General features: G+C 37.9%; 3 protein-coding genes across 4 annotated transcripts; all 3 read right to left on the bottom strand.

The window, feature by feature from the left end:
• Positions 1 to 741: 741 nt before the first annotated feature.
• Positions 742 to 6677, bottom strand: supv3l1 (SUV3-like helicase). The gene is made up of 15 exons (XM_027000528.3): positions 6257 to 6677; positions 5924 to 6001; positions 5177 to 5284; positions 4966 to 5080; positions 4714 to 4882; positions 4370 to 4481; positions 4173 to 4250; positions 3805 to 3896; positions 3484 to 3664; positions 3160 to 3253; positions 2758 to 2977; positions 2384 to 2464; positions 2128 to 2304; positions 1723 to 1871; positions 742 to 1274 (listed from the first exon to the last, which is right to left on the bottom strand). The coding sequence occupies exons 1-15, from the start codon at positions 6522 to 6524 to the stop codon at positions 893 to 895; spliced, it is 2304 nt and encodes a 767-aa protein (XP_026856329.3). The 5' UTR covers positions 6525 to 6677; the 3' UTR covers positions 742 to 892.
• A 2354-nt stretch (positions 6678 to 9031) lies between these two features.
• Positions 9032 to 15408, bottom strand: vps26a (VPS26, retromer complex component A). Its single transcript, XM_027000529.3, has 9 exons — positions 15321 to 15408; positions 14377 to 14526; positions 14010 to 14085; positions 13480 to 13636; positions 13219 to 13383; positions 12965 to 13071; positions 12703 to 12771; positions 9835 to 9977; positions 9032 to 9704 (listed from the first exon to the last, which is right to left on the bottom strand). Exons 1-9 carry the CDS (start codon positions 15321 to 15323, stop codon positions 9591 to 9593), a joined length of 984 nt encoding a protein of 327 aa, XP_026856330.1. The 5' UTR covers positions 15324 to 15408; the 3' UTR covers positions 9032 to 9590.
• Positions 15409 to 17349: 1941 nt separating this feature from the next.
• On the bottom strand, positions 17350 to 20418 carry srgn (serglycin). 2 transcript variants are annotated; one of them, XM_035531247.2, is made up of 3 exons: positions 20260 to 20418; positions 19694 to 19763; positions 17350 to 18247 (listed from the first exon to the last, which is right to left on the bottom strand). In XM_035531247.2, the coding sequence occupies exons 1-3, from the start codon at positions 20411 to 20413 to the stop codon at positions 18025 to 18027; spliced, it is 447 nt and encodes a 148-aa protein (XP_035387140.1). In that variant the 5' UTR covers positions 20414 to 20418; the 3' UTR covers positions 17350 to 18024. The 2 variants fall into 2 exon arrangements, with proteins under 2 accessions (XP_035387140.1, XP_081581316.1); XM_081725190.1 differs by having other exon boundaries at positions 17350 to 18244.
• Between the last annotated feature and the right edge of the window lie 4838 nt (positions 20419 to 25256).

Genomic DNA, 25256 nt, shown 5'->3' with positions numbered 1-25256 from the left:
CTTTTGGGGTACTACATGGGATCTAATGCAATCTTTATGGTAACAGTCATGGCTTGAATGGTGGGTTCATCAAACACAAAGCACAGAGTGTGATGTGCAGAATGGCTTTAGTGCTGAGCCTAAGTAGGGAACCCTTGCTCCATAGCTTCAGCTATCCAGCCACACTACATGTGGTTGTTAAAAGACAAAACCCCTTCAAAGCATAATTTCACTTATTTCAATGCATGTCCACCATGGAATATTTAATGGAAGTGGAAAATTTTAAATAATAAAATTAGCACATTTTTCAGTCCCTTTGGTTTACTGGCACTATCCTTGAATGGACAAAACAACACATTTTAAATTATTCAAATAATCAGTAGGTCCTTCGGTGCCCTTATGAAGACTCAGATCCCATGGTTCAATGTTTCCTAACAGCAGGTCAGAGGAATTTATTTCCTAAATCCAGTCTGCCGAGATTAAACATCATATGACCTTGAGAGTTGGTGTCCCGGTCCAAGATTTGTCCATAAGGCACGACCTACATATAGATCAAAAGGACTTAAAATCCTAAACCACCACTGGCACCAGACAGAATCTACATCCAAGGGTTTAGGGAATGAAAGACTCCAGTAATGAAAAGACTAGAACCCTTGCATACATCAGGCTCCTGCTTTCTGACTGGAAATAAAAAATTTAATGAGAATCATGTTTTACTTAAGAAAATTAGCCACTGAGAAATAAGACTCAATTCAAAACCCATGAAAAATGAGTGTTTTATTTGAAGCACTGCATGTCTGCTTTGACAGCCATCAAATACCCAGTTGAAAAAGTACATATATGCTAACATGCTATTCACATGTTAAATAAGATCCTCTATAAATGTCAAAGTCAGCCATCCAAGGTCAACAGTTCACTTCTTTTTCTTCTTGTTTTTGGTAGCCATCCCCGCAGACACCTTGGCGACACCTGTGGGCTGCTTCTGTTCTTTGTTCCACTCCTTCTGCAGCTGCTGAAGGAGCTCCTGTGTGAGAAGCCCCTCCTGCACCAGGCGCGATCCCAGCGAGCTGCCTAATGGCCTCATGTTGGGGCTGGTGCCAGGATGGGCTTTGGAGCCCCGAGCCCTTCTCAGGGACGGAGATGTCAGACCAGGGCCCACTGCCTCAGGAACCTGTGCTTCCGCAGCACGGATGAGCCGCGTGATGTTCCGCACGCCAGCCTGAATGATGATGTCCAGCTCCTGCTGGATCTCACGCACAAGGTTGGCGTCGGGGAACATATCCATGAAGCGATAACTGGACAAGGGAAAAGCAGAAGAGGAGCTTGTTGGACAAACCATATGCAACCCACAGCCCTATACCGAGAATACCGGAGTTCACTAGTAAAACTTAAATCCTAACCAGGTCCAAATTTTTGTAATAACTAATCAAACAATTTGACTGGCTTTCTGATGTATTAGCTGAGGTAAAGGATGTTAGGTAAAGCATATGCATGGTAGAAAACCTGCAGAACTTGACCCCCAGACTACAAGGATTCTTCTAATGTCAACTTCTAATGTCATAAGACACTAAAAAAAAAAACCCCCAACCTGTACTGCATCCATGTCTGCTATGTAAAATGGAGGCCATTTAAACCCAAGAAGGACTATTTGCAAGCTAAAATACTAACATCTGCTTTTGTGCACTAGCCAAATTGTGCCCAGCAGTCAACACCACACTCCGAATCTCAGGTCAGAGAGGCTACCTGAGCCAGAGGTAGAGGTCCAGCACATCATGGACTGCCTCCAGGTGAACTAGGTCCTTGATGTTTTTGGGCGGGACCAGGGGCCAGTTGACGTGCCTACACACCCAGTTGAAGGTCAGCGGCTCATCTCGGCTGAACTGCCTGGCGAACTGCAGAAACACAAGCACCCTCAGTTCCTCAGGAATGTCCCAAAGCACGACCTACTTGAAGACACACAAGCTGATCACACATTACTTAGAAAGGCCTATAAATAAAGGCCCAGGGGGACTGTGGCTGAGAGAGATAAACTGGCCTGGGGTGGGCACCAGCATGCAGCCCAATCACACAAAATAAACAACAACAACTGCAAATCATGAGAGGTTTGAACGCTACACAGCCTGGACAGTTACGTCACCCCCTCACTACCTTCAGGAAGGAGATGCAAACGAAAGGCTGCTTCCTGTTGATGGGGGCTGTGCAGAAGACATAGCGTGAGCGCAGGTTGAGAGGAATGTGCTGGATCATGTCGGCCAGGAACTTGAAGTCTTCGACGTTGCACACAAAGTAAAGGCCGTCGACTTGCGAGAGACTCACAAATATGTCCTGTTGGACAGAAGAATCAATCCATATGATGTGGGCAAACTCCCTATGTTGACAGGAAAAGGAGACCCGAAATACGTACAATTAAGTTGGACAGCGTTGCCTGGGGGAGATGATACGCAAACATCTCCACCTGCTCGGCTGTGGGGTGTAAACCGGCCATCTGATTAGATAAGGGAAACAGTTTAGGAAATTAGTTTAAGTCCAACATTTCCATCTCAATGCACTGGCCATTTCTAAACAAAAACAACAACAACAATAATAACCACTGAGTGAGTTAACCTTTTAAAACACCACTGTGAAAACTTTGAAAATGTCATTCTTTTTCATTTTATTCTAAAACCACAAACAAAACAGGTGAACCTAAAGTCTTCAGGTTCATTTGGTGGAGTGCTCTGTTCAGCTCTCATGTCTCACGCTCTAGGTGGGAAAACCCCCACGAGAAGCATGCCTCACCTCCACAGGGTCCACGGGCCTGTTCAGGATCTCCTTGAGCACGGGCAGGTCCTCATGGTGCATGGTGGTCACCTCGCCTTCCTTAAACACAGAGCTGAAGCGACCCGCCCGCCCGGCGATCTGAAGTGCCTGCGATGTGGTGATGGTGGCCACCTCCTTTTCCCCCTTCTCATTCACACTAGGCTTCACCAGCGAGTTGAAGATTATTCTCCGGATGCTCCTGGTTAGGACAGACGCAGAACGAGCGTCTGTGAGCTAGTGAAGGATTTTATTTTTTTGTGGAAAACAAGCACGGCCGATTGAAGTTCCAACAAAGCAACCACCTGGGTTAAAATACTGTATCCTTCCCAGAAATATCAGGAGTATGAGGATACATGAGGTCAGTGAGGAAATCATACTAACAGGTTCAAACCCATTCCAATTGCATCTGTGGCAACAAGGATTTTACAGGGGTCATCTGGGTCATTGAACTTTTTTGCTTGAGCCAGCTTTGTACCTGTGGACCAGAAGGTTCATATTACTAGTTTTGACACTAGTTTGGCTAAATTTTACTTCAGCAGAACACCTTTCCACCACAGAACAGTCCATGAGACACACAGGTTGACAGGCTTCATACTGTCTGATTAAGAAATTAAATAGGAATTCACAAAAGCAATGTCCCAATGTAAATATATGTAGATTTATTTAGACTTTAACGCTAGATTCTAGAGTGTAATGGAGTCTTACCGGGTGGCAGGCTGCCATAGATGACGGCACATTCCAGGCCTCGGCTTTCTACCTGCCTACTCACAGAGTAGATGTCATTCTTGCTGAAACACACAATGCAGTCGCCAGGCTTGAGGTTGTCCAGGTTCTCCACAGCACGGTCCGAGATGGAGAACGGAGTCAGCCTCGTATAGTTACGGACCTCGAGGATTAAAAGAAAGCTGTTGTCTTGGTGCAGATATAATAATGAAAAACGTATCAAAATATTTAGCCATAAAAGACTGGTATCACTATAAAAAAAAAGAGTCTCGATGCTGATGAAACTCCACTCTCCAGACTCACCTCAACCTCCTCACCAGTAGTGAGCATGAGTTCAGTGATGAAGTTAATAGCTGCAGCCTCTCCACACACATGGATCTCCTCAGCACATAAACCTACCCCCCCAACAGAATGAAGAAGAGGAGCACGCCAAATCAGAATTCCACAGAAAATCTCCAACCCGTGAACCAACACAAAGTCAAACTGCATAGCACATTTCAAGGGTCTCTGCAGGGGCACATGCCAGCTATCAGATGTTTAGCTATTGGTCTAACAGTCTTAGATTTCTGTCCAGCCATTACTGCCTCAAGACGTACAAGGCTCATATGGTGCATACATACAGGCTAGTAAATATGTTACGTGAATGTGTAAAATGCATTTGAAACGCTCACCAAGAAGCGCTCTCGTCCACGCCCATCCTCTGGATGGGTCTTTGATCATCTGAATCTCATCTATGACAGCTACTTCATCTGTCAAAGAGTATTCAACAGTCCCAGCTCAGCTTCAGGCAATAACAACACTGAACTTTACATTAATGAAGTAAAGGCCGCTTTCCTTATCTATTGCCTTATTCCCTTATATTACTCACATGGGGTTGTGACACTGCACATCTCAATAGTACATGCTACATGACTGGACTGTCTCCCGTCTAGATCCACAAAGGTTCTCTCCTCTCCTGTCACCAGATCACATGGCACACTCTAAAGAAAAGTTATAAACAATAACATACAAACAGCCAGTTGGTTAGTTTTCACTCAGACTGTCAAAGGCTTGCATGCCACAGGTGAATTGAAACTCCAGTGTATCTAAAATAGCCATTCTGCAAATAGATTTAAGAAATAAACATCAGAATAAATTAAAAGTACTAATAAATATTAAAGTACAAATTCATTTTCGATTACACATGGGACTCTTGGAAAGAATATAACTTACTGCTGTATTACTCTTTTCAAAGATTTCATGGGCCAGCAGCTTGAGAGGACCACAATAAATGGCAGATTTGGCTTCCAGGTACCTCTGGATGGCGTGATACGTCTTACCACTGTTGGTGGGGCCAGAATGGAATATAACCCTCCGCTGAATAGCTCTGGCTTCAGGGTACCTTCAAAATATATTAATGGCATTAACAATGTGGGAAAATGTACATGAAATATTTTTAGATACACAACAAACAGCGCTCCCTACCAGTTGGCCGGTACACGCAAATCACTGATTTTGCGCAAATCATCCATGCAGTCCAGCATGGGAAAGATCTGTTTGGCATGCCTCATGAAGTATGGGAAAATGTCATCTATGTGCCCTGAAAAAAACATGAAAACGTTCAGTGGGCTTGGCTACACACAACTGGAGCCTCTCAGGTAAATCTCGAAAACACTTGTGCTGCTGCACTACCCACCTGCTCCACAGCAGATGTCACTGAGAATGATGTGTAGATCAGCATTAAGGGTGTTGATCTCCAGAATATACTTCCTAAAGCTGATGAAGGCTTGGTGGAACAGGCGAGCTAGAAGAGGACAAGATAACTGTAACTGGGATCTGCATGGGCCAAAAGACCAAATTGCAGTAAGACAAATCCACTGAGTCACAACTTATAGGGCTCACTGTTTTTTTCCTTCTCTCCAGCTACATGTACCTAGTAGCACAAAGTCATGCATACCGTCAAAATGTTCCAGGATTTGGAGCCGTTTACCTAGGAGCTACATGTTTCAGTGTCCAGCTACACAGCTTTACAAGAATGCACAAAGCCCACGGTTATTATGATCATGTTCAACTTTGTGTCACAAAACTGTGCCAAGCAAACAGCTAAATAAGAACAGTATGCCAAACAATCTGCAATTTTGTTTTTATACATATGCTGAAAGTCACTCAAGAAAAGACAAACTTCCTGTCAAAGGCCTTGACCAGTGAAAGCTCACAGTTTTCATATGCAGAGGTGCCAATCAGTAAAATGTCAACATCTTAAGGCTAAAAACACACACACTGTAATTCTACATTATGCATGCAGTCATAAAATAGGTGTCACTGTAACACCAATAAGACTGAATGCAAAGCTAAAATGTGGATCACTCGGTGCCCCAGATTACATACAAGAAGGTAGAAACAGAATATAGACTTGTTCAGTTTACCAAAATGAGAAACTTACCATCAAGACCCTGCTCAGAAGCAAGGATCTGCATCTCCTTTCTTTTGTAAAATCTATTTAGTACCTTGAGAAGTTCGCCTGTTATAAATAAAGATATAGAACAGAAATTCTGATCAGATAAATCTACAACACAATACGCAATGTAGCAGTAAGAATACTGTCATACGCATTCAGGTTACAGACTGGTAATTGAAAATTCAATGCTTTGTTTTTACAAGCTTTCATATATATTCCCTTAGAGAATATTGTGACCGATGAATTCTGCTTTCAAAACAAAAGCATCACAATTTGGGTAGTCAGTCTGACAGCCCCCAAACCAGATGCAGAAGTTACTTTTGTCAAGCGGCTGCGTTAACTCCTCTCCAACTGCACCATCCTTCGCTACTTCGCTTTTGACAGCGAGAGGTACAAAGAGGGACGTATCCGGGGGTCTCGACGCGCTGTCTGAAGATGATGGACATGTCCTCAAAGGTCCTTTTGGTGCACACATGTGCCCTGTGTAGTTGTTGGCCACTGCGGCAGTGTGGCTAGATGTAACAACACATGCCCTACGCCGCAGGTGTGAGCGGGATAGCAGGTAAATACAACGATTAAGCGACATTTTCAGACAGCGGAAAGTGTAATCGCCAGCAGCCCTGTGAGCAACGCCGAAAAGTACAGTTAGCTACGAAACTCGCATTGTAACATACATAATCCAGCTAAGCGACGTTCGCAGACTCCTAAGGTCAGTCAGGAAAGAAACGTGCGGAAGGCCCCCGATGCTTGTGGTGTCTGAAAATGTGCCTGTTGTTTATTGAAATATTGCATGAAATCTACGAATTAACAGGCGCCACTATGAAGGATATATTTAAAATATGTATATATCTATATGTACACGTATGCTTTATATACTTTAATGAAATGATATTCCATTATATGTACACGTATACACGCTTACAAAGGGATGTTTATTTCAACGGCAGATCAGTGTCCTAGGTGAGGACCCCACGTTCAGCATGGGTCATCCGTTTTAAATCATTTAGCGGAGTTTGTAAAGAAGTATAATTCTAGCAAACATTTAAAATAATAATGTATAATAGTTTATAGTTATCCAAAATTATATAACCTATTAATTAATCATATCTAGCATTTATGTAAGGTGCATTGCAACTCAAATTAACTGCGAAGACTTAATAATTTTTCTCATAAATTTACCACAAAATTTTGGCATTGACCTGGAACTATGCAGATTCATAATAAAGTGTAAATTAGTTTCCTGGGCTCTGATCCAGGTTTCACGGCCCACTAAAAGAGTTTTAAAAACCCTAATCGATGTTAAAAACGCGAGAAACCCCACAGATAATGCGTTTTTTGTGCTTAATCGTTGTTAGTCATCAAAGCCCCAGCACACTTTCCTGGTTGCGTCTGTTACGGTGTGTTTTACAGCACACATTATACACACATACAGTTTATTCTCCGTAATTCAGTAGTTCGTAGCCGCTGTTTACTTCTCCCGTACACACCGACAGGTTCCGTTCTTTGCTTGACGGCCTTTCAGGCAGGACATTAATATCACGCTTCCAGGTCATTTTAATTCATAAACCGGCTCTGGTGTCCACCACACACACTACAGAATGCAGAGCCCTAAACATTGAATAGCCCGTGTTTAATATTCACCATTCACAAACGAGGCAGCCCCGATCGGAGAATAAAGATTGGATTATAGGATAATCTAGAGAAAACCATCATTTAAAAGAGCAAACAGTATTCATAAAAGTTTTTAATTTTATTCTTTTTTTTTTAAATTATTATTAATTAAAAAAAAATATTTTAACTTTTGTTTCCTGTATAAAGTGCAGCAACGTGATGAAGAACCAAACTGTTTTGTAGTATGCAAATTAACCAGTTAATTTTCCAAAGAGCAGGTCTCCTATATGGACATGGCTATGTTTAAAATAGATTTAGCAGCTACAGAATATCTGAAACATCCAAGCCACCGACTGTCAGTATAAATGGTTGTTTCATGTGAAGAAGAACCTTTGGGGAAATTACTTATTGCTCCTTTAAATTCAGCCTACTATCAGGAAACCTTTTGCAATTGTTGGGAAGAGCAAATTGGCCCAATTATCCACTAGTTTTGGCCAAGCATAATGATGGAGTAGCAACAAAAATTTACAAAACAGCTACATTCCTTTAATCGTATAAACTTTTTCATTTTTATTTAAGATTGACAGATAAACAGAATAAGTTTGCATATGTACATTTTTTCAGGGGTCACAAACAACTGAGTCATTTAACAGAGCTGAATAGTCCCTATTTGAAATATTCCCAATGCATTTAATCACAGATAGCACTCATGGCTGGAAAATTGGCATTCCTGTACTAGTGTTTCAAATTACAAAGGTCATTCATATAACCATATTGACCTATATGCTGGTAATTCAACATCCAAAGGAATGTATTTTCTCTTCGTTCTACAGAGAACCTTATGCACAGTAGCAACATTCTGAAAATGTTACAGTAATGTATTTTTTTTGTTTTTTGTTTTTTTAAACCAGAACCTTTAAAAAGGCTGCCATGCAAGGGATATAATTTGGCAAAACTTTATCATAACCTTATGGGCACTTATACACTTAAACATGAGAAAGAAATGCCTCCATAAGGTATTTAGAAACTTGAACTTGCTAGTCTAAAAGTGAAAACTGCAGCCTACATGTAACTATAAGGTCAAGCATCATCCAAAGAGAAAATAAGAATATTTTAGTGACTCAACATAATCAGATAAACTGCTCAGTTGAAAGCTTTATAAGCTGAACACACACAAGCATTCTAAACAGAACCCATGTAACTGAAGTTTCAAAAACAGCTGAGTGTCATATAATCATGTCATTTATATATATATATATATATATATATATATAAATAAAAATAATACACACACATATATATATATAAAATTTTATATATATAAAAAATTATATATAAAAAATTATATATAAAAAATTATATATATATATAGTTTTATATTTATATAAAATTATATATATATATATATATATATATATATATATATATATATATATATATATATATATATATATATATATATATATATATATATATATATATAAATAAAACTAGAAGCTAAATAAGTTAAAGAGAAAAGTTTTACATTATAAAGTGACTGCAAACAGTATGGCACTCAGAACACACAGGACAAATTTCTTTTCTTGACCTTTAGAACTGGCCCCACGGCTAACGTTAGCTGATATGAACAAGGTTTTCAATTTTGCCAGTCAGAATGTACAAGGATGATCTCAGAAGTGAATTGTATCATTTTTCCCAAAAACTCTGGAGGCCATGTATCTATGTGGAGCTTCAGGAAAATTAACAAGTGCTTCATTTTTTCATTTAATTCATTCTCATCTAGGAATGGGTGCAAGCCCCAAACTATAGGATTTACATAGTAGCTTCTGTTCCAGTGCTCTCTCTAGTGTATAAGAAGTCCTTGTATGCTAATAAACTGCTTGCTGAGGATGGCAGAGTAGACACAGCGAAGGCAGGCAAAGCCCATCACCGCAAGCTGTTAGGAGTGGCGACATGGATGTTTGGTGGGAGCTGCTCTCCTCTCCTGTGATTGGCCGCTAAAGGACCATGTCCCTGGTTGGCTGCTGTCCACATCTCCTCCTTACATTTCAGGCTGCTCAGCAGAGAGGCTCGGCCGTGACTCGGGTGACTCATAGCGCTGGTGATAGTTGCGTTTTCGCAATTTCTCTGGGGCCTTTCGCCACAAAACAATTTCCTAATTGGAAAAAAATGGACAAACTGTTACATTTGTATCATAAGAAATAAAGTGTAATGACTAACATTCATTACACTGCTAATTACACTGTTCCATTCCATGCCAAGATATTTCATCACTTGTAAACTACCTGCTGTTTGAAGTACCTCCTATCCTCTTCATCCACCAGCACCAGGTTTAGGAAGTACCTCACAGAGAATTTCTTGTTTACATCTCTCATGGTAGCTGTGAGGTCATAGCCAGCAAGGAAAAGGCGTATAGGAATGGACTCACCTAGAAAGAAAAGATTCACCGATGAGTCAAAATGTCACTTAGATCACAGTGCAAATTCCAGCAGCAGATTTGGTTGTGTATGTGCTGATACAATTTCATGATGTGAACACAGCACAATGCCTAAGAAAATTTTAAGGTTGATGTATATCGTCCACATTAATTTTTAAAGAAATAATCACCAGACATATCTGGACAGTGACTTTCTCTAGCCCAATATGATGGATTTACAAAAGCACACTGACCACTGTAGTAAATGTGCAGCCAGTGGCAAATTCATTTCAATTTAATATTTTCACCCAAGTCAGCTTTAGCATCCTAACTATGAGATACTCACAGACTACACTTTAGTAAATAAAGGAAGCAAATGAAAAGATTAAATGGAATCTCTAATTTGCAAAAGGAGAATAAACAGCTCCGAAGTGTGCCAACACTCTAAATAAAAGGGCAAGAATAAAAGCTAAATACCCAACTTCATTTGTGAAATGCACCTCTTGGAAGTGGCATACTCATGTGGCTTCACTCATGATATAGCTACAAGATGAATACTGCCTGTCCAGATAGAATCTGTTCAGATACAATCAATCAAATTCATGTAAAAATCATTGAGTGTGTTTACATGCAGTTAATAACCCCATCATAATTTGGACTTCTGCAGTTATCCGATTATTCAAGTGGTCATGTAAACAGCATACTCCAATTTCTTTGATCAAATTAAGGTTTAGGAATCTGATTAGGAAATTTGATAAAGGGAGTTGGGAGGGATCTTATAGGCCAGTAATGGGATTTCCCAGTGCACGTAAACCTGTACCCTGATTTCTTTCGGATTTCTCTGTGTATGCATGCAAACATAACCAGAGAGAGTATAGAGCTATCCTGGAAGTGGCTAGGAGAAATTATTTTAGCACCTGCGAAATGGCTACCAGACATTAATGGGGAGACTCTGAAACACTGTACATGTTCAAGGAAGTGAAGAATTTAAAATATTAATCACATAACAAAATTGAATTTCCGTATTTGCCCGTAAAGTGGGTCCATGTTTCAAAAAAGCTAAATCAGGAAGTCTGAAGTTTACATCACATCCTTCTGTGGGATTATTGGCTAGTTGCAAAGTAGAAATCCAACTGTTACCTGACTCATGTAAACCTAGAGTTTTCCCATTATCTGAATACCCAAGTACATGTAAATGTGTTTCTGATTTTCTGCAGTTACCGGATTATAAAGTGCATGTAAAGTGCAAGTGAACCACTCAGTGGTTCATTTTTCATAACACCAATAATCACAAGGCATAACCTTAAGAACCAAAGATTTTCAGTTTAGTCCAGAAATGGGAGATTCTTTACTGATGAAGTCTGTTGCTTGGTCTGGGTTTGTGATATGTGACTGGGGTCAGACTGCATTTGTGAAATCGTTCTGGCACGATTACTGACTTTATTAACTTTCATGAACGAACATAATGCAATTTGAGTTCTATATAGCTTCATTGATTGTAAACATGAGATTTGTTTCTAAATAAATCATAGGACTTTTTCAATGTTAATAAGATTTTTTTTTTTCACGGATGTGATACTTGTTTCATATGACATTAAACATTTTAAGTAAGTTATCTTGATTTAATAAATGTTCTAATGGGAGTACTGTCTTCAGCAAAAATGTAACAATTTTAATTAATACAAAAGGGTATCATCTATCGCAAGATTGTTTTTAATATGCATATTCCAATGACAGATTTGAACAAATTTATCTGAACTTGGAAGCACTTTGTTCTCACTGATGCCAAAATTTTTTTTATACCTAGCTAGGATGTTTACACCGGTGAACCGAATTTGATAGGAATGTAGGTAGCAAAGAGCCTCATCAATGTCGGACTGCTGTGGAAGGGACGTTTATATGGCCAACTTTTTCACATCTGCTGAGTTGTTTGTGAGTCTGCTCAGAGGAAATACAGGAGCCTGCCGGAGGTTGTTGGTGGCCACACCACCTGGCACTGCTGGGGACTAGTGTTCTGCAGTGGCATGTCGAGGGTTTTATACCTGGGGCGGCAAAGGGCTGGCAAGGGCATATTAAAGGGTGCTGCCCCCTAATTATATATTATGGCAAAGCTGCATTGGCAGAATATATTAACTCTACAGGTAAAAGTGACATTAGTGTACTGGCTTTATATTTGCTTTGTACGTCCCAATTCCCAAATGAATTGGTCAAAAATATCTAGAGTGCTACTCTATTTAAATTAACATTAAGAACTAATTGATTCACATACCTCTCAAGGCACCTGCATCCAAACTTAACAGTTATGTAAATGATACACCCACGTTTATGCTATATGGTGACACTGAGCAAGCAAGTTTACACAGATAGATGGAATGGTAGAGCAGACGACAAAATTTTTAAAAAGTGGTCGGTGTGTCTTTCACAGAAGGTTTCTCAGCCAATAACATTGTGAAGTCAGAACTGTTATAATTCTTGCTGAGCCAGTCAGAAGAATGAACAGAAACCTAGTCTGAATGCACGTTAGTTTAAAATGTGCACGCATGCACACTTGTGTTCTGCTCTTCGGCATTAAAGTCATCCAAAAGTAACAGATAGTAAACAGAATACTTTAAGATAATAATCCTTTGATTGTAATGATCCTTAATAGGTAATCGATAATCTGTAATGTAATATATTTCTAAAGTAACCCTAACCCAACCTTGGTAGTGTGTTTGCAACAGCATGAAGCTGAACTTACCTTTCACTGGTGCTCCATCCATAATCTCATACTTGGCCACAGTTTCTGTTTCTGTAGTGGTACTTGGCCCTATCAAATCATTTAATCACATTATTTAATTTTACAGCATATTCCATTGTTCAACTATACTAGAGGAAAAATGATGCTGAGTTTATAATATCAGCCCGATACCACTATCTCAACAGTCTCAGAGTACCACAGATTTGGAAAACTATTTGTTTGAAAATGTTTGACAAGTGCACTTATCCTAATTAGGTCTCACCAATTCCTGTCATTTCTTTCTTGATCAGCTGAAGCTCCATGTGTTGGATTTTAATTCGTACCAGCAAAAAGTAGATTTTACCCACAATTACATCTTTTAGGTGATATCTGTAGGGACATGACCAAACTAACATCATGAATTAATTCATTAGGCTTTCAGGTCATTAAAGCCATCAGTAAAATGCTCCTTATACCTTAGTTACACATCCTGCACAAATAACACTACTAAAGTCTTTAATGGAGAAGACAACTTACTTAGACTTGTTGTACTCAAATTCTATATGTAGGCAGTCTTCAATTCCAACTTCCATCTTGATGGAATTGTTGACATCAGGGTAAGTGGCAAGCTGATGGACTATGAGGTCATACTCTTTTACAAAATCAGACAGCCTCCTTACTATTGTTACTTTGAGGAAATACCTGCCAGGTAGAGAAACAATCACTATTATCCTATAATTTGACACAGGGTTAGAACCATCACAGGGTTTGGATTATACTTTACAGAATGATACTAACCTCAGTCGCACATTAGCTCCAACATAGGACTCATATGGCTTCTCCACCTGCATAAACTCAAAGTCATAGCTTCGATTCTGGGTTAGCTCTCCAGGAAGCGCAAGCTCCTTCACAAGGTTCACAAACTCGTGCGTGTTGCTTTTATCACTAAACAGTTCTGTGGCACAAAAAAGGTCCTCTTTGAGCACAAACATTTGCTTATTTCTCTGGCCCAGAAATCATTTAACCATCCTGCATCTTTTCGGGAACTCTATATTACAGATAAACTGAATAAGCAGAGCATACAGTCAGTTAATAGGCTGGTTACTCAGTTTACGCTTAGTGGGTAGTGCTCTAGCCATGCCACAACCATGTGCTTTCCCAAGCTTTCTGCATTGCAAGGTTGAAATGTGAAGCACAATACAGCAGAAAGAGATAACAAGGTTTTGGCTGCTCTTTTTTGACTTTACTGCTTTGTTCATTCCATGTGTGCTGAAATGACTCCAATTGTTTATTGTATACAAATTACTCTGTGCATTGAAATGACTTACCAATCTGTCCAACAAACTCTATGCGAATTCCCTGATGCTCAAGGCGCTTGCTCGTTTGTTTTACGTTGATATTTACCTTGGGGAAACAGAAATCTTAAGGAATCTATTATGAAATAGTTTTAAGAAACATTCTTTTACAATTTCATAACTTTCAAATTTATGTTTATGAAGTTTTTTTTTTTTTAATAACTATTTCCATTAGCTCTAATAGGCCTGGTGCATTTTCAATAAACCTCCTTTTCTAAAGATATAGGAGTCACCTTAATAAGATAAGAGCACAAACAAACAGCAGCTATGTTTTCAAAATACAAACCAAGTATGTGTACCCCTTATTCTTCATGTAATGTAATGAGAATCGAGCTCTCACCTTTCCAGAAACTGACTCTCCATCATAAAATAAGTAATGCTTCTCCACTTTTCCATCTTCTGCCTTAAGTTCTGCTGTCTTTCTACTCTCAGCATCATTGAGTATGACATCAATCTCACATACGGGACCAAACAGACCACCAAGGAAACTCTGTAACAGTCAAATTTGAGGTTATAAATGTGTCATAATGCAAAATCCTGCAGGCCCAATAGGAAAAAAAAACAGGGATTTACAAAGGGAAGTCCTAAACATATGGTTCCTTTATTTGAACATGCTCAAGACAATGGTTTAAGCAGTCCGAAGGGACGAGGTGATACTGAATCTATAAAATATCCTTTCATTCCTGTTCATCGCTATTCAAAATAAACATATGGCCTCAGACCAGCATGACTTTATCCATAGCTAACTGTCACTCAAAAACGACAGGCAAAGTTGATCTGGTCATCTAACGTTTCTTCATACCTCAAATCTGAAAATTACACTTACGTCCCGGCTACCTAGCTAGCATAGCTAGCTAGCTAGCTAGGATACCCTAACGTTGTTACCATACATGCTAGTTCTGAAATAAATAAATAATAATAATTTTATATATATATATATATATATATATATATATATATATATATATATATATAAATAAATCGCAACGAACCAGTGGATTCACATGACGGTTTGTCCTGTGGTCAAGCGTTATCTATCTCTACCCCGGAACACCCATTCAAATCAAACTCCACTTCCTAGCCCGGCCTTGTTTTGGCCGGCTAGTAGTGCTAACTAGCAAAGCAAGCTAGCCAGCTAGCTACTTTCTCATCCAAGGTGAGCTTTGCTGATTAATAAACCATCCTACCAACTACATGAATAAAACACTTTTAATCCCTTGCACGCGTAAATGCATAAAATAAAATGGGGAATTCTACTGGTAACTAGCTACAATAACAACTCACCATTTCAGCAGGTTGGTAATTCGTTGCTACACTCCCAACAAGACCTTCGTACTTGGAACAACTGTTTTATGCCTTGCATGAACTTGGCATGCTGCTGTGTGGAATATCAAAATAAAAGTCTGTCTGGTAAATGCTGCATTCTGTGCAGTTTTACGTGGGGTTGGTTAGGTTTGGGACGTGGGGTGTATATGGTATTCAAATCCTGAAGCTAACTGGGTAAATCAATAACTTACCTTTGGAACAATATAATAAAACACTCATTACTTTGAGGGAAAAATGTGTAACTAGCGGCTAGTAATAGTGTTAAAATTTGTATAAAGCCAAAAATTATAATTAACTGTCATTTAACTATCAGGTGGCAGCTGGATGAAAGGGAGACAGGAGCCTCCTAAAATGTTTGCTCTAAATAAACTTAAACAATACAATCAAATCATGTGTTATTCGTAATCAGTTCATAAATTCACATGACTAATTTTAAAGAATGTTGTTTACATTTTAGAATGTCATCACAGTACAATAAGTGGAAATTAACAAATAACTATGGCAACACAAACTAAATGGCCATTGAAATTCTGGAACATGATGATGATGATGATGATGATAATGATGATTCACATCTCGGGGGAAAAAGAAGCCACTAGAAGGACCTTCAGTATTAGTAGCATTAGCTACATAGGGTAATCACTTTTAAGAATCAAAGGCATCAATAGATATTTTAATGATAGAGGCCTGCTAACATGGCTGTGAACTTGGGAGTATTTGCTGGAAAATGGATTTAACTGTGTTAACTTTGTGATATTCTGTGTTTTGGGCTGTACTTTAGAAGTTGTTGGATGGGGCTATAGTCAATTGGCAAATATAGCTTTACTACATGTTTGTTTAGGTAATAAAATAATCTCAATTAATGTTCAATCATGCCTCAGCCTCCACAGAAATATTTTTTCACGGATGGCCAGTGATAGTCAACTGTAAGATAACTGACTATTTGAAATATTACTCATATAATTCTGAAGTCTTAATATACCATGACAAAACAATGTCAATATGCATTCCCAGTTCTATGACAAAAAGCAGTGTCACATGGAGTCTTCACTACAGTCAAGATATCTAGGCCAAATTGATAGCTAGTAACACATGAGCTTGTAAAATGTATAACCTGCTCATAGGCATTCGGATTCCATGACAGTTAAATTAGATGTCTGAATAATACTGTTCCCTGGAAATTGAGCTAAATCAATGTGAAACTCTAAAAACATTGTTTTGTGAGAAACAATCTGTGTATATTGAAAATGATTTGTCATCAAATTAGAAAATATTTTCACTGTCATTTTCCTCTGTCATGCAAACAAAACACTAAAACTGACAGCACAATCTTAAAATGGGTGTTTTGAAACAGGCCATGGAAAATTGATGTTAGAGGAAATGTATAACAGATATACAGCTTGAAAGTGTGATTACACCCTTCTAGTAAGAACAGGAAGCCTAAGAGGTTGAGAAGCTGATAGATCTACTAAGAAAGCGCTGAATTTGTTTAGAATGTTATGCTTTTCTTCTATTGTACTCTGAGTGTGATTTCTGTGTTCATACTATGGATACTGCAGCTACTCAAAGATTGAACTCCTATGTTTTGATAACAGTTTTGTAATGTAAAAAAAAGTAAAGAAAATGTTTTCCTGCCAGCTCACTCTTGGCGACGTAGTCCGTTTAGAGGTTGGGAAAAGCTACTACATTCTAATGGTAGAGTAACAAGATAAAGAAGAGGTTTTTTGTCTTTAAAAATATAGTACTGATTGTATTGAATAAATCAAGAATATGAGCTATCAAGGCAAGATAGCTCATATTCAGCTTGTCTTTAATTTACACCTACCAGCCAATTGCAATTCAGTATTCATCCAACCCAGGGTACAATTTATTGTAACAGTGCTTATCAATTGCATATGTACTTTTCTACCAAATCATGTTATCACATGTTATCACAAGGCGAAGTGCTTACTTACCATGTATTCATAAAATCCAGTTAGGAAAAAGAGACAGTTCTTAAGATGTTTTAATAAAAGATGAAATGCAGTTGAATACAACTTTGTTAAAAGTAGACAATAGAATTATGGTACAGAATCTGGTTATTCCCCACTTTCTGGCTTTTAGGCTATGGTTAACTTGATGATAATAGATTACAGTAATATCATGCAATTTTTTAAAAAAACTTGGAGAAACTGCATGGCATCAGTTGGTTCTAAAACATCCACCACAAAAAAGCATTCATAAAAATACAAAAACTTAAAATTTCAAAAACATATTTATGTCCATTTTATGCAAGTATTTCTTCTGATTAGCAGTATTCATCCAATTGTAATTACATCCTGAAATATTCTTTAAATAATTATTTAAATATTAAATATTTTTATTTTCACAAATTCAGCTCAACACATGTATCTTATGTTGGTGGACACTATAAAAATATCCTCATACTATGTAAGTGTAATGTATATAAAGTGTAATGGCAAATTACACAGAAATTCTTTAAAAAATAATAATCTTCATTGGTATAAAATAATTATCTAAATTAATGTGTACTTAATTATATGTTTAATTAAACTATAATTCTCAGCATACAATATGCTGAGAAGTATACAATACTTCAAGGCATATAAACTTGAAAGTCCTTACAAGAAAGCAAGCTGAAAAACTGGCACATTACGGTCTTCTACTGAATCATGTTATCCTGTTTCAAGTCATCTTCTGACAGCTGTGGCTTCATTTGCTGAGGCATTATCTCGTTGGTATAACTAGTCTCACCACTGCTCTCCACCTCCAGACTTTGCTCCTCTGTTTCAGGTAGCTCCTGTGTCAGATCATTCATGGGGCCTAGGTCACCAGAGGCCTCGCCAGACAGATCAACTGCCTCCACTTTGTTGCTGTGGACTCTGCTGGTGGAAAAACAGAAGCACAAGGCCAGGGTAAACCCACATCCTTTCGCCCTTCCTGTCACTACTTTAGGAGTTCTTTAACCAGTCCTCCATTTTGTGTGCTTTGTTCAAATAACAAAGTCCTTGAAGCCAACAGACTAGTGTCCTTAAGCAGAAATGACAGTAAAAATGACAGCAAAAATAGCAATATTAAACTAAAATTCATATTAGGAAAATACATTAAGTATATTTTTACATATCCAGAAATTGCATATACAAACTAGGGAAGTTTTTTGCAGCATTCTTCATAGACAGGACTTTCACAAAACCCAAGCAAGTAAACACTGCATCAGAAAGGCTGGTTATCCCCCAGTTAGACTCTAGATAGCCTTGAATGATGAATGATGGTGTTTGTTTTGCTTTGGAAAAGGACTTACAAGTCTATCTACAGACCCAGTATGTTTTACTGCAGCTTAATGTGGGATACATTGTGATGAAAATATGTATCATTTACAAATCAAGTGTAATTAAAATGTAATCACAAAAATGGGAATCAGTGACCCAGAAGTTCCTTTTCCCTTTGCTTGGAAGTTTTCATGTTAAGTACCTTTTTCTTTTGCATGTTAAGGCAATAGTTTAAAAAACATCTATTAAAAACCAGTTTTTTAATACCATCAAAGGTGCTGCGGTTGTGAGATGATATAGAGTATAGGAAGAAGATGATGAAACAGATATGAATCGTTGTAAAGATGCTCACAGTAACAAACATCACAGTAAAAAAAAATTGCAAAACATTAAGTGATGTCAGAGTAGAGAAAGCTCCTGACATGGTAAGTGGGCAAGGTAATGGTTAAAAACATAGAAAATAACATAGAAAGTATAAAGTGTACTAAAAAAATTCACAATTTCATAGTCCCCTCGGGTCGATAATTGAAGCCGTGTGTGTGGTAGGCGTTAAGAAGTAAGGGTTTTTAAGTTTCATGTTGTGATCATATCTCATAAAATATCTCCAGTGATCAAAAGCTTCACTTCCTTTTTACTGCTCAGTTTCTACATAACAGTGACAAAGGAAACCCAGAGGTTCTCTCATAAATCAAAATTTATTACACAAGGAAAACTGGTCATTAACCCATGAAGAAAAAAAACAACATATATCCACTTAGATCTTAAACAAATGTGATGTCCAAAATGGTGGTTTGGTCAATAGGGAACATTATATTATGGGTTTGCATAGTAATACATGATCAAATAATATCACTGAATGTTGTTCAAATCATATTTTTCATGTCAGAATATGTTGCCACTATCCACCTATTACATGATTTAATGATTTCTTCATAAAATTAAACCATGTTTTTCATGTGTTGCCACTATCTACACAATACATGCTTTTAACAGAGAATCTGTCCATACCTTTACACGTTCCAGTTAAAAGAAATCATTCACATAAAGAAACAAATTACTTACATGTCTTTCTTTTCGACACAATTGGCATTTTTGCCATCAGGTCTACATTTCAACGAGTGGTATCTGCCTCCTGTGATAAATAAGAAAAAATAATGAGAGATTAGAAAGTGTCAAACAGCCCTTCATAGTTTAAGATTACATGCTAATGTTACACATTATTATCAGTACACATGAATGCTGACACATTTAGGATTTTATGATAACAGGTCAGATATACAGTTAAGCCCATATGAATAGTTTTACTTACTGGTAATTTACCAAGGCAAAACAACGTTACTACCGAATTTAGTGCCGCCTTTCCTAAACTGAAATATGTAGCTACTTAGAAAATAAACGTTAATGTCATCATTTACATCACTACAAAAGTATATCTGTATAAACTATTACTTCACACTTTGTTGTGGATGAAATTTGTGCTTTTATTCTTCGTTTTCACTATGCGCCCAAATCCTACGTCTGTTTTTATTCCCTTTACAGTCTTTTGGATGTCAGTAGACAGGACAAACTGAATAATAAAAAAAGAAAACAAAACAAAGAAAAAAAAAAAAAAGAAAAAAGAAACTCACCAAGTACATTGTCCCCCAGCAAACACACGAGGACCAGTGCCAAAGCTATTCTGCCGTGAAGCCTCATCGTCATTCTCCGAAACAGAGGAACCGAGGAAAGCGCGTGAAGGCTCTTTCTATAGCGTGGCAGAGACCCTGCCCCCGCATGCGTCATCTCTTACCGAAAGCATCCTGCAACGTTTGAGTTTGGCAGTTGTTTCAGTGTCTAAAACGTTTTTACTCACAAAACCTAAAGATAGTGCTATTTATAAAACTATAAGTTACTTTCTTCATATTTGATCATTGATGTTAAGCAATCAGAAGCAGTGGTGTATATTAAGACTCGGCCATAACCATTTGACAGTTACTTGCCAAATATTGGTAGGTGGGCCTAGCACTAGGTCTTCCTTGCAAGAGGTTAAGACTTGAGTAAACACATGTTGCAAACCATGTGCTGTAATGTCCTGGAGGCCTATGTCCCCTTCACTTCCTCCGTTGACAAGGACAACAGACACTGCGAGTTCCTGCAGTCTGCCTTTCCATGCCAAGTACAACAAATCATGACACTTGGCTTTGTGGCCAGTGAACTTTTTAGAAATCCTGCAGCTTCTCTAAGCACTTATCCCTTATGATCTTAGCAATAGTGATCTAAATATTTTTCTCCAAAAGAATCTTCATTGTTATTGAATTTTTACATATTGCACAGTGATGCTATATGATATAATGATATACACTACATTCTCTCTGATGATGTTTATATCAGAATACCTTTCAGAAACAACACACAGGATAGTGCTGATTTTAAAGCTTCAGTGTTTACTGCTAGTGTTCTGATTAAAATGCTACATTCATAAACTGGAAAAGCTATTATGTTCAGTAGATTTCAGCAGTTCTTACAACATCTTTTGCCATAACATTGCTTCAGTGACAGCACAATAACAGGGATTAGGCCTGCTATGCAATGTTGCTGGTTTACACCGCATATTGTTGGTCCTTTCCTTGGTCAAGAGTCTGCAATTTTAGTGATTTAGATAAGCCTGTGTTTCAGAGAAACCATTCTAAATTGTTCTATGCATGTAAGTTTCTTTTTTTTTTTTTTTATGTTTTGTCCATGTAATGAAGACTGACTTAAAGACAAAAATTACTGTAGGTTGTGGATGGGGAAAACTTGGATCAAACCCAAGTTTGTCTGAGTATGACTCACTGTATTACAGCTCTTGTAGACTCTCTTCATGTTGTCTCTCATCACACATTTACTATTATGGAGGATTGAGAAACTATCTATAAAGTACTGTATGTATATAAATAAGTTGCATTCATACTAAGAAAACTGTTTGTAACGATACTGCCTTCATCTGACCCTGGATAAATGTTAGAATTCAAGTTAAGAGCACATGAACAATGCTCTAAAGTCACAAGCAAAAGCACAAGTGGGCAATATGAAGAGTTCATTAATCCTGGGCTCTTACACTGAGATTCCCATAACATGGACTATTGAGTAATTTACTGTTAAGCAACAAAATTCACAAAGAAAAACATGATGAAGGCCCAGAACTTGCCATCTGGAAAATTGTCCTCAATGAGAAAGAGAAAAAGCAGTATAACCTCCTCCCTCGACCTGCCTGTCTTTGCAATGCTGGTATCACTGTCACCTAATGGGGAAGTGATCAAAGCACATAAAATCATCTGCTGAAGGATGGCAGCACCTTTATGACACAGGAAGTCATCACCAATACTTCTGAGAGTTCGTTATCCCAGCAAGCTCTAAACAACATGGTTCAGCTGATATGAAGCTGTCATATAACCCAGGAAGTGGTTTTGTTCTCATCTCACAGGAAATGACAAAGGCATAAAAAGAGACAAAAGGAGTCATGGGTTTTCCATCAAGACTCGACTAGAATCATTTAAATAGCATATAATGCATTTTATATATTTGTTTAAACCCATACAATAAATACACACACACACACACACACACACACACACACACACACACACACACACACACACACACACACACACACACACACACACACACACACACACACACACACACACACACACACACATGCTTCTCATCAGAACAAATGTTTTCTAGTTTGTTATTTTAAAGTTGGTTTCTTAAGGCCAGTCAGTAATTGTGTACTGATCCTGATCTTCTCATTCAATGCAGAAGGCTAGGCATGTGTGCTGCACTTCTGTTGCAGGAATGTCACACACTTCAAGAATGCAACACCACCATTTCTGTAACAACTAGGAAGTTTCAACACACCACAAAATCTCAACAGAAAATTCTGCTCTCTCCATATTAACAAAAATGGTAGACAACCTATATCATAAGAATATCTTGTTACTTCTCTCTGTCTGTCTGTTACTAATGGAAGAAAATGAGCACCACTAAATAGACATGAGCTTTATACAGAGTTCTTGAACTACGTATTGCCTCTCTTAACAGCATGGCCTGTAATGCACATGACAGCAGCTTTGATGGGAAATATTAGAACATATGAGGCTTCATCATATGCCCTTTCCTCTACAATTTAAACATCTACAAACATGAATACAAGACAATGCTTACGGAAAATTGTTCCTATTATATCCTCACATTCATCGAGGGGCAGTGAACAGGAAACTAATCTGATAACACGTGTTATTTGGAAAACTGTACTAATGGAAAAAATGTTTTCGCTGCAACTTGAGAGCTTATGCAACCTATAAAAAAGTTGCAGTAGCCTATAAAAATACACCAAAAGGACTTTTGACATTTTCCAAATAACACATTATTGTAAATGTATGACACTTGGTTCCCAGCTGATGGCTAAGATGGTAGTTATCATGGTTATCGTGGTGAAGTGCAACATCTGAAGATGTTTTTTCTCTCACACGTATGATGACAGTGTTCCTCTCTGGCAGAGAACTCAGTGTACTGCCACAGAGGTACTCTTTAAATATAATAGCGATGAACCAAATGAAGGCAATCGTCCAGTATAATTTGCTTATTTAGGTGCTGCTCTAGTCTGAGACGAGTCAGAGTCTCATAAGTCAGCAAAAACACAGAGCCTGTTGAAGAGCTGTTTCCTTTACAAGGTTTAAACCACTAAAAGTAGTCTACAAACAACAGCAGTGTGATCTAGGTAGTTAAAACAGTTACAGTAACATTTGTATTATCCCATATAATAAAGTATTTTCAAACTTATCCAAGGTGAAATATATGGCTGTTTTTAAAACAGCATATTTATCATGACTATAGTCACAGGAAATACATTTCAATGGTTTCCTGTGTACTACATTGCTCTGCTCTTGTTCTGACTGGCTTATGAACAGACTTAAAGTAGCAGCCAACGAAGAAGATTTAGATTTAATCCATTTGAAATGTATTGGTTCTTTGATTAAAATTAAAAATTGCAGTTAAATCAAAACAATACATGAACAAAGCAATAAATGAACTGTATGTACTTAGTTTCCCAGTTTTGTGCAATAACAATTTAAAACACAGCAGAAAACTGTTATCCAAATACTAAGACGGGGCCAATAATAATAAAAATATCAGACAATCTAAAACACTGCTGATTACAGACAAACACATGATGTGTTTTCGGAGACCTTGAGAGAAGGAAGAATGATGAAATTGTGGTTTGTGAGTTAAGTGTTCAATAAACATTTCATTTTCTGACCTACAGCAGAAAGCATTATATCAAGCAGTATCAAGAATAAGCAATAATAAGCATTTGTGATAAGCAAATTCTAAAAAGGGTGTGATTCCATGAAAGTGATTAAACCATTCTGCTGGCATACTATATTACGGTATGACATTTTCAGCTTCCCTAGAAAACCATCACATCTTTGCCGCAATGACAGACCTTACACTGAAACCAATAACATAGAGAGATTTTAATAATCTGAAAGCCTAAAATTTTTAATCTCCTTACAGAAAAGAAGTGTCTAAAGCAATTTTGTCAGTATATACGCTAAGTGATCACTTTACTAGGTGATCTATTTTGTAAGTGTACCTAATAGGCATTAACAGACCAAAGGACTGGCATATTTTAGGTGGTTTAATATACATTTATTCTAGAAATGCACCTGTAAATACTGTTTATGCAAACACTTATGAAAGCAGCATAAACTAATGTATGTGTAATGTTGCCATTCCTTTTTCTGAAACACATGGAAGTGGAAACACAGCACAATTGTGCAGAGAACAAAACAAGTTACCGACACTCAGTTAATTTCTAAGAACTTAGAATGAACCAAAACTAGACTGGTAGCTAACAGAGTAAAGCTATAGAACAGGTGAACCAAACAAATAAGCAACTCATGAGTAATTTACTGTTAAGCAACAATATTCACAAAGTAAAACATGATGAAGGCCCAGAACTTGTCATCTGGGAAATTGTCCTCAATGAGAAAGAGCTATGGTTAAAGCTAAGAATGTGACGAAACAAAAGAATGGAAGTTTTTCTTAATGACTCTGATTTATTCTGAAAACCAGCAGTCTCTGGATCCTCTGGGACTTTTCACAGATCATCCGATAGAAGAGCAGCTGCTGTGGCAACGGCTGAGAATAAAGTTTCTGAACTCTCTGGCCAAAAGTCCCCAAATTCACGGGATAACAAGGCACTTTAAAAATACCTTGTAGGGGATGCCTGTGCTGAAGAAACTTATTAAACTAGTTTAGCAGTTTGCAGACAACAGAGGAGAAATCATCTGAAGAGAAATAATCAGAATTAAAATATAGATGGAGAAAGAGTGACCCCAGTAGTTGTCACTGAGGCATAACACCATTTTATCAGGACTGGGAAGGAAGATGCACTCGCTATGATTACAAACCTCCTACATTTCTTTTCAGGCTGAGAAGATCACAAGGTTTAATCAAAACATTAAAGTAAACACAACATTCTGAGTCTGCTGTTATGTCCACCTGTGTGTGTGTGTGTGTGTGTCCATTTTCCATGATCCAGGTTTTGCCTTTGACTCGCCCTTAATCCATACCAGGTTTTCCAGTGAGCTGAAGACCA

Source organism: Electrophorus electricus, chromosome 12, assembly GCF_041902795.1.
Source record: "Electrophorus electricus isolate QZ-2024a chromosome 12, ASM4190279v1, whole genome shotgun sequence".
Classification (NCBI taxonomy): Eukaryota; Metazoa; Chordata; class Actinopteri; order Gymnotiformes; family Gymnotidae; genus Electrophorus; species Electrophorus electricus.
This window is presented reverse-complemented; position numbering and strand designations above follow the sequence as displayed.